This window comes from Palaemon carinicauda, chromosome 17, assembly GCF_036898095.1.
Source record: "Palaemon carinicauda isolate YSFRI2023 chromosome 17, ASM3689809v2, whole genome shotgun sequence".
NCBI classification, from domain to species: Eukaryota; Metazoa; Arthropoda; class Malacostraca; order Decapoda; family Palaemonidae; genus Palaemon; species Palaemon carinicauda.
In genome coordinates, this window is record NC_090741.1 from 52,343,591 (window position 1) to 52,353,590 (window position 10,000).

Genomic DNA, 10,000 nt, shown 5'->3' on the forward strand with positions numbered 1-10,000 from the left:
TTTTTAATGTCCAATTTTGGTACTTTTATTTTCAAACTTTCATGTACCTCAAAAGATACATATATAGGCTGTATAAAAAAAAAGATAGTAGCAATGTTTGGATGACTTCGTTGTTTTCTATTGGATTTTTGAATAGCGTAAAACCTCTACACTTTTGTTCAAAATCATTTTTTTTATTATTATTATCTATATATTAATACGATAGGGCGTGTGTTATTTATTTTGTGTGTCACGCTTTAAAGAAAACGAAAATAATTTCATGGTATACTCTTACAAATTCACGCTTTAAAGAAAACGGAAATAATTTCATGGTATACTCTTACAAATTCACGCTTTAAAGAAAACGGAAATAATTTCATGGTATACTCTTACAAATTCACGCTTTAAAGAAAACGGAAATAATTTTATGGTATACTCTTACAAATTCACATTAGAACTCGATTACTTAACCAAAGCACATCTTATATGGTTTTTCCCAATTTTGTCTTTAGCACCTGAGTCTTTTTTTAAACATTAGACAAAAAATTAAGATTTATCAATTCCTATAAATTAGATTATAAAAACAATCTCGGGACATTTTATTCAAACATGAATAGGTTAGGAACGAGATAATTAGTATTGAAAATATCATTTCGTGTTATCTATATGGGTTCCGCTAGTTATTATTATTATTATTATTATTATTATTATTACTACTACTACTACTACTACTACTACTAGGTAAGCCACAACCCTAGTTGGAAAAGCAAGATGCTATAAGCTGAAGTGCTCCAATAGGGAAAAATAGCTCAATAAGAAAAGGAAATAAAGAAATAAATAAACGATATAAGAAGTAATGAACAGTTGATGAAAATATTTTTAAATAATTAACAACATTAAAACAGATATTCCATTAACTATAAACAGAATTATGTCAGCCTGTTCAACATAAAAACATTTGCTGGAAGTTTGAACTTTCGAAGTGACTGAAAAATAAATCAGTCTTCGGTTGATCTATATTTGTGTTGGTTGATATTTATGTCACACATTTACAGCATTATTGTTATTATTATTATTATTATTATTATTATTATTATTATTATTATTATTATTATTATTATTATTATTATTATTATTATTTGCTAAGCTACAACCCTAGTTGGAAAAGCAGCATGCTATAAGCCCAGGGGCTCTAACAGGGGAAAATAGCTCAGTGAGAAAAGTAAACTAAGAAAAATAAAATATTTTAAGAAGAGCAACAACATTAATATAAACATCTCCTATATAAACTATGAAAATAATTCAGAATAAAATCAGCATTTAAAATTAGAATTTAATTAACTTTATTGTTTACCCACCAACACCCGTCTCTCTCTCTCTCTCTCTCTCTCTCCTCTCTCTCTCTCTCTCTCTCTCTCTCTCTCTCTCTCTCCTAGGAAAGGTCACATACGAATGTCTCACAAGAGTAGAAGACATTGGAAATTAAATATATTTTGCAATATTATAAAATATGATAAAATATAAATCCAAAAGATGATTTGGAAAAAAAATTACTTGAAATTTTCTGGGAAAATTGTGAGAATAAATATCCGGGAAAGGAAATAGAAAATGAAATTACTGATGTGGTAACATGTTCGGATTCTTCTGACAAGGACGTTGAAAAACAGGTTTGATATTTTGAAAAGACTTTCCTGAAGAAATGGTGGAAAGAAATTTAATGCAGTCTTACTTGTGGCAACATGTACGGTTTTATAATTTATTATATACTGTATATATATATATATATATATATATATATATATATATATATATATATATATATATATATATATATGTATATATATATATATATACATATATATATATATATATATATATATATATATATATATATATATATATATATATATATATATATATATATATATATATAGATAGATACTGGGTATATGTCTATATGTGTATATATATATACATATATATATATATATATATATATATATATACATATGTATATATATATATATATATATATATATATATATATATATATATATATATATATATATATATATATATATAAGAGAGAGAGAGAGAGAGAGAGAGAGAGAGAGAGAGAGAGAGAGAGAGAGAGAGAGAGAGAGAGAGAGATGTTCGTTCGGTTTAGATTGCCTTACCTTAAGTAAGACAAGGTCTCTATCGTTCGTAGAGAGAGAGAGAGAGAGAGAGAGAGAGAGAGAGAGAGAGAGAGAGAGAGAGAGAGAGAGAGAGAGAGGGGGGGGGGGTTTCAAGTTTCCTTAAAGGTGATACAGCTAAAAATACACATATATTTACGATACCTTGTTACGTTTTATATATTTACGATACCTTGTTACGTTTTATATATTTACGATACCTTGTTATGTTTTATATATTTACGATACCTTGTTATGTTTTATTGATTTACGATACCTTGTTACGTTTCATATATTTACGATACCTTGTTACGTTTTATATTGTGAAAAATTGTACCGGTCCAACGGAGTACGAAGATAAAAGGCTTCGACTTTCAGTTTTATGTCTTCGAAATCTTCCCAGTATTTTTTCTTTCAACAAAACATTAAAAGAAAAAGATCAATTATTATATATTTGAAAGTTCCTAAGTAAATTGAAATTTTTAAATTTTAATGTACAATATTCGAGTTAAAAGTAATAATAAAAAAAATCAATAAAAAGAAAAATATTGATTTTGATAAGTATTTAAATGTAGAGCCCAATAGAAAATAGATTTAGAAATGTATGTGGTAAACCCGTGAGTTTATGAACAAACATCTTAAAAATTCAGGGTAAATAAAAGTTTCGAAATTTCTAAAGTTCTTAAGTAAAATAATAATCTTTTTAAATTATAATAAACCAGATTCGTGGTGAAAATTATAATAAATAATCAGTAAAAAAAAAATATTGATTTTGATAAATATTTGAATGTAGAACAGGATAGAAAATAAATCTAGAAATGTATGTGTAAACGCGTAGAGTTTATGACCAAGCATCTTAAAAAATTCAGGGTAAATAAAGATTTCGAGATTCCAGAAAAGTCACCGAATATCTCGATCCATCTTTTACTCTCTAACACAAGAAACATTGAAGACTCTGATCTCTCTAAACCAGCCGTTTCGTTTAAGGTCACGTTCTCGTGTGAGAGTTTGTAGCAAGAAGAAGACTTTCAGTCCCTTTTACAAGACATTGTCTTTTTTTTCCAAATCTTCTCTTACTGAGTAAATCTTTGTTGAGATGGTTTTCCAAGTGCCATTTCACCGCATGGAAATAGCAGATATAAGTATTTTCGATTTATGATATTCAATATTCTATTTAATCATTCATTTAGCTTTCTATCATTTTAAAATTGCCAATAATTGTCCCTTTCTTTTTTCTATATCTTGTTTTAACGAGTAAATCTTTGTTGAGAAGATCTTCCAAGTGCCATTTCACCGCATGGAAATAACAAAGTTAAGTATTTTTTGAGTTATGATATTCAATATTTTGATTATTTATTCATTTAGCTTTCTATCATTTTAAAATTTCAAATAATTGTCCCTCTCTTTTTCCTCCATCTCTTTTTACTGAATAAATCTTTTTCAGAAGGTTTTCCAAGTGCCATTTCACCACTGAAGTAACAGATATGAGTATTTTCGATTTATGATAGTCAATATTCTATTCCTTCTTTCATTTAGATTTTTATCATCTTAAAATGGCATTTACTTATCAATTTTTTATTTAGAAGACCTATGTGATATGGTTATGCATAGAACACTTAGTCAAAGAACGCGTTTCTTTCAATTTATGAAAATGAAAAAAAAAATAAAAAACTGTTGTCAAATGATGTCTTTATGTTATGGAAGTGAATACTTGATGAACAGAAACCAATTCGATGAAGTAATGCAGAAGAAATAAAATAAAAACCAATAAAAATTCTAAGTGTAAAAAATATTCACTTGTGATCTGAATTGATGGTATGAAGAAGAAGAAGAAGAAGAAGAAGAAGAAGAAGAAGAAGAAGTCGAAAAACGAAGAAAAAATTAAAAGCCTAAAAAAATTCCAAGAGTATAACAAATTTTCCCTGACGTCTGTATCGATAGAAAAAAAAAGGATAGTGAACGAAGAAGAAGAAGAAGAAGAAGAAGAAGAAGAAGAAGAAGAAGAAGAAGAAGAAGAAACTGAAAGACGAAGAAAAAAATAAAAACCTATAAAAATTCTAAGAGTAAAAAATATTCCCTTGTGATCTGTACGGATGGAATGAAGAAGAAGAAGAAGAAGAAGAAGAAGAAGAAGAAGAAGAAGAAGAAGAAGAAGAACAGGAATAATAATAATAATAATAATAATAATAATAATAATAATAATAATAATAATAAGAAGAAGAAGAAGAAGAAGAAGATGATGATGATGATGAAACTACAGTAAATGATAGCCACGTAAACCAACCATTCTCTCTCTCTCTCTCTCTCTCTCTCTCTCTCTCTCTCTCTCTCTCTCTCTCTCTCTCTCTCTCTCTCTCTCTCTCTCTCTCTCTCTCTCTCTCTGCTTACATCGTATGAAGAAGAAGAAGAAGCTGTTTGTGTCAAGAATCTAGTTGAGGAGTTCCTTTGATACATCCATCACAGACACAACCAGCAAAGAGTCCAGCAGTGAATCAAATTTTCCAAGACGTGTGTACCGAAGTAGGGGCGAGTTTTAGAAACAGATGTGAGAATCACTTCACTTGTGATGTTTGAGTTCCTAATTTCTCTTTGGTTTGGAAATTTAATCCTCCTTTTTAAAGATCAGCTTACTCTTGATAATTCACCCTTTCATCCCAAATGGACGTACCGGTACGTTCTTGCAAAACACTGTTATTTACTTGTTTTTGCATATTTTTGATAAGTTTGTGAGAAACTTTAGGCACTTTCCAAAAGAATGAGACCAACCTAACCTCTCTATGAAAAAAATTAAGGTTGTTGGATCAATTTAAAAAAAAAAATCACCCTTTCACCCCCAATGGACGTACCGGTACGTTCTTGCAAAACACTGTAATTTACATGTTTTTGCATGTTTTTGACAACTTTTTGAAAACCTTCAGGCATTTTCCAAAAGAATGAGACCAACCTGACCTCTCTATGACAAAAAATAAGGTTGTTGGATCAATTTAAAAAAAAAAAAATCACCCTTTCACCCTCAATGGACGTACCGGTACGTTCTTGCAAAACACTGTTATTTACATGTTTTTGCATATTTTCGATAACTTTAGGAGAAACTTCAGGCATTTTCCAAAAGAATGAGACCCACCTGACCTCTCTATGACAAAAATTAAGGCTGTTGGAACAATTTGAAAATAAAAGATATAGCAAAATGTGCTTGAAAGTTCAACATACCTTGGTGGTAAAAGGGTCTGGGACCTGCGCTGGGGTCTGGAAGTTCAACATACCTTGGTGGTAAAAGGGTCTGGGACCTACGCTGGGGTCTGGAAGTTCAACATACCTTGGTGGTAAAAGGGTCTGGGACCTGCGCTGGGGTCTGGAGGCTGTTCAGTACCGAGGTGCACTGCGATTGGAAAGTTGAAAAAAAATTATTCCTTTAAATATACGATGATGTATATATGTTATTAATTGTAAAATTTTGAATGTGTATTTCATGATAAAAGAAAATAAAGGTGATGGGAAGGAAATGGAAATAGGAGATAAAAATGTGTATATTATTAGTATTTTAGAGCAACTAAAAATCTCATAAGCAAAATACATACATGTAAAAATTCCAAATTTTTAAATACGCGTTAAAAAACTGAACACCCAAAAAAGAAAACAAATAGAAAAAAAAGGAAATGTGGATATTATTAGTATTTCAAAGCAACTGAAAATTCCCATTTGAAAATTCACATTCGAAAAATACAGACGTGTAAAAAATTCCAAATTAGTAAATATACATTAACAAAACTGAACAGCCAACAAGGAAACAAAAATATATAAAAAAAAAGGAAATGTGTATATTATTAGTATTTCCGAGCCACTAAAAATTCTCATGCGCAAAATACAGATATATAAGAATTCCAAATTAGGAAACAAACGCTAACAAATGTGAAAAAATTCCAAATTATTGGATACACGTTAACAAAACGGAACAGCTAAAATTCCATGGGAAACAAACGCTAACTAACGTGTAATAATTCCAAATTCGTTAACAAACGCTAACAAACGTGTAAAAATTCCAAATTTGTTAACAAATGATAACAAACGTGTAAAAATTCCAAATTAGGAAACAAATGCTAACAAATATGTAAAAATTTCAAATTATTGGATACACGTAAACAAAACAGAACAGCTAAAATTCCAAATTATTGTATACACGTTAACAAAACGGAACAGCTAAAATTCCAAATTATTAGAAACACGTTAACAAAACGGAACAGCTAAAATTCCAAATTATTAGATACACGTTAACAAAACGGAACAGCTAAAATTCCAAATTATTAGATACACGTTAACAAAACGGAACAGCTAAAATTCCAAATTATTAGATACACGTTAACAAAACGGAACAGCTAAAATTCCAAATTATTAGATACACGTTAACAAAACGGAACAGTAAAATTCCAAATTATTAGATACACGTTAACAAAACGGAACAGCTAAAATTCCAAATTATTAGATACACGTTAACAAAACGGAACAGCTAAAATTCCAAGTTAGTAAACAAACGATAACAAACGTGTAAAAATTCCAAATTAGTAAACAAACGCCAACGCAACTGAACAGCCAACTATCCGAATATGACAAGGCATAGTTACTCTTAATATCTGCCCCCCTCCCCCCTCCCCCTTCTCCCCCCCCCCCCTCTCCGCTCCCCACCCCTACCCCCAATGAAAAAGCTAGACTCGTCGTTTAGATATATCGTTTTCCAATAGAATTTCCATTTTGCTTCTCCGCTCGAAACTGATCCATTAGGCAAACGGTGCGAATTATATTTGGTTTGAGGATAAAGTTGAGTTCGGAAATGCGTGAAAGCCATTGGACAAACTCCCTGCAACTGTTAAACAGAAGGTTGAAATTTATTTACAATTTATTTACGATATATTTAGTTTTATTCGTTATGGGGATTATATGTTTAGCTTATTCCTTTAGTCAATAGGTCAAGTAATATTTTATATATGTATGTATACATATATATATATATATATATATATATATATATATATATATATATATATATATATATATATATATATATATATATATATATTTATATACATATATATAAGAACAAAATATCATATGGAGATTGTGAAAATGTTTACGTGGTATAATCTGGCCGTTCTCTATCTCAAAGATTGTCTGGACGTAAAAGATTCAAGATATGGCTTTGAAATCTAGGTGATTTTCGTAAATCTTAGAATCTTTGAGCATCAAATTAACTTGCGTCATTATCCTGTACTTTTCAGAAGGTTCTGTCCAAACGAATAATATGAATTTATCCTAAGGACAGTGAAAATGCCCAGTGGATAGTAGCATTCTGAATTTGTTTATTAACAAGAAAATCCAGTGATTTTTAAAGACTTTGAGCATCAGATTAACTGATGTCATTATCCGTCACTTTTCAGAAGGTTCGGTCCAAACGAATTATATGAATTTATCCTAAGGACAGTGGAAAATATCCAGTAGATAACACCATTCTGAATTCGATTATTAAAGAGATAATCCAGGCTATGCCAGGACGCACATCTCTGATCCAGTCAAGAATATAAAAACAACAAGAATGTACAATTTAGAAGAACTTGAATCTGGGTAATATTGTAAAAAAAAACACATCCTATTTGGATCAAGGGGAAACTGACTTTTTAGACATATATAAGCTGCCTCTGGAAACTTTCTCTCTTATCTTCTAACGAGGAATAAACACATACGGCACAGAATACACACACACACACACACACATATATATATATATATATATATATATATATATATATATATATATATATATATATATATACATATATATACATATATATATATATATATATATATATATATATATATATATATATATATATATATATATACATATATATATATATATATGTATATATATACATATACAGTATATATATATATGTATATATATATATATATATATATATATATATATATATATATATATATATATATATATATATATATATATATATATATATATATATATATATATATACTGTACTGTACATACTGTATATCTGTGTACATGTATGCTTCTTTGGTATAAACATACACATTCAGCATCTAACAAAACACAAGACATCCCTTCAATGAAAGAAGCATCTCCTCAAATAGTAATTAAACCTACCTAAACTAGAGATAATGAGATCCAGGTGACATCCACCCCATTAAGCGCGTTCCTTTCATCACTTCTCTTAACCCATTTACGTCTATTCCTGGGTCGCAGGGAAGTTGAACGCGCCCTTATCACGCAGAGAGCTCTCGTGGTGTGAATGGTGACCTTCGTTAGGAGAACTATACTCAATATTTTTTTTAATGAGGCGCCCTTGCAATAGAATGGTACCCTTTTAGCTTGGAAATTTTCCTAATACCTGATTGGTTGGATAAAATGATTCTAACCAATTGGCTAGGGGGAAACTTTTCTGAGCTAAAAGGGCACCCCTGCGAGTCAATGCATTTGCACTGACTAGCAATGGTGCCCGTTTAGCTTGGAAAAGTTTTTCTACTAGCTGATTGGTTGGATAAGATGATTCTGACCAATCAGCTTGTAGGGAACTTTTCCAAGCTAAAATGACACCCTCAGCGAGTCAGTGCAAATGGGCCTCATAAGAAAAAATTGAGTATTGCCACACTTTACATCTCGTTAGGACTATATTTTAACCTCCGCCAACGAAGTTGGAAGGAGTTTATGTTTTGCTCCTTAATTGTGTGTTTGTTTGTTTGTAATGCATCCGGTAATTACCTACGCCAACGAAGTTGGAAGGAAGTTATACTTTCAGCATGGTTTGCTTGTGTGTTTGTTTGTTTGTGAACAGCTTCCTGGCCACAATTTTAATCGTAGAGTAATGATAACAGTATTCGAATACAACTATGCGAAGATAATTATTTGAAAATCATTATTAGAAAAGCTATTGTTCGAATATAGAATTGTTCGAAAGAAAATTATTCAATTAGGCAATTGTTCGTATTGATAACTATTCGAATTGTTTTCGAACTATGTTCATTTAATCTAACTAACTATAAGTGAATTGTTATCTGCAATTGATTAAATTACACATTCTAAAATCAATTACTAGAAGCATTACAATTGGAGCAAAGCTGAATAGAATTTCCTGTAAATTACCTCAATTAAACCACCTGTTGGAATTTATAGCCGAAACATTCTTCGCCGTATAACGGAATGAAGATTACTCGATCTCGGATAAGGCTCTTCCAAGCGTTTCGACTACATTCGAAAGACTGAAGATATAAAGGATTTCAAGACTGAAGATATAAAGGATTTCAAGACTGAAGATATAAAGGCTTTGAAGAATGAAGATATAAAGGCTTTCAAGAGGAAAGTGAAGACTTTCTTGATCTTAAACTACTTCGATATTATTATTATTATTATTATTATTATTATTATTATTATTATTATTATTATTATTATTATTATCATTATTATTATTATTAATTGCTAAGCTAAAACCCTAGTTGGAAAAGCAGGATAATATAAGCCCGGGGGCCCCAACAAGGAAAATAGCCTAGTGAGGAAAGGAAACAAGGAAAAATAAGATATTTCAAGAGCAGTAACAACATTGAAATAAATATTCACTATATAAACTATATAACAAAACAAGAGGAAGAGAAATTAGATAGAATACTGTGCCCGAGTGTACCCTCAATAAACGAGCAATATGTGGTGTGAAATGTTATCCCACGAGCCCCAACAAGGAAAATAGCCCAGTGAGGAAAGAAAACAAGGAAAAATAAAGATATTTCAAGAACAGTAACAACATTGAAATTAATATTCACTATATAAA

General features: G+C 30.0%; 1 protein-coding gene across 1 annotated transcript in view; it reads left to right on the forward strand.

The window, feature by feature from the left end:
- LOC137656361 (protein SpAN-like) overlaps positions 1-10,000 on the forward strand; it is a 173,921-nt gene that overhangs the window by 2,080 nt on the left and 161,841 nt on the right. Inside the window, exon 2 of the mRNA XM_068390534.1 lies at positions 9,405-9,538. Within this exon, the coding sequence (XP_068246635.1) occupies positions 9,405-9,538 (134 nt within the window). The remainder of the gene's footprint in view (positions 1-9,404; positions 9,539-10,000) is intronic.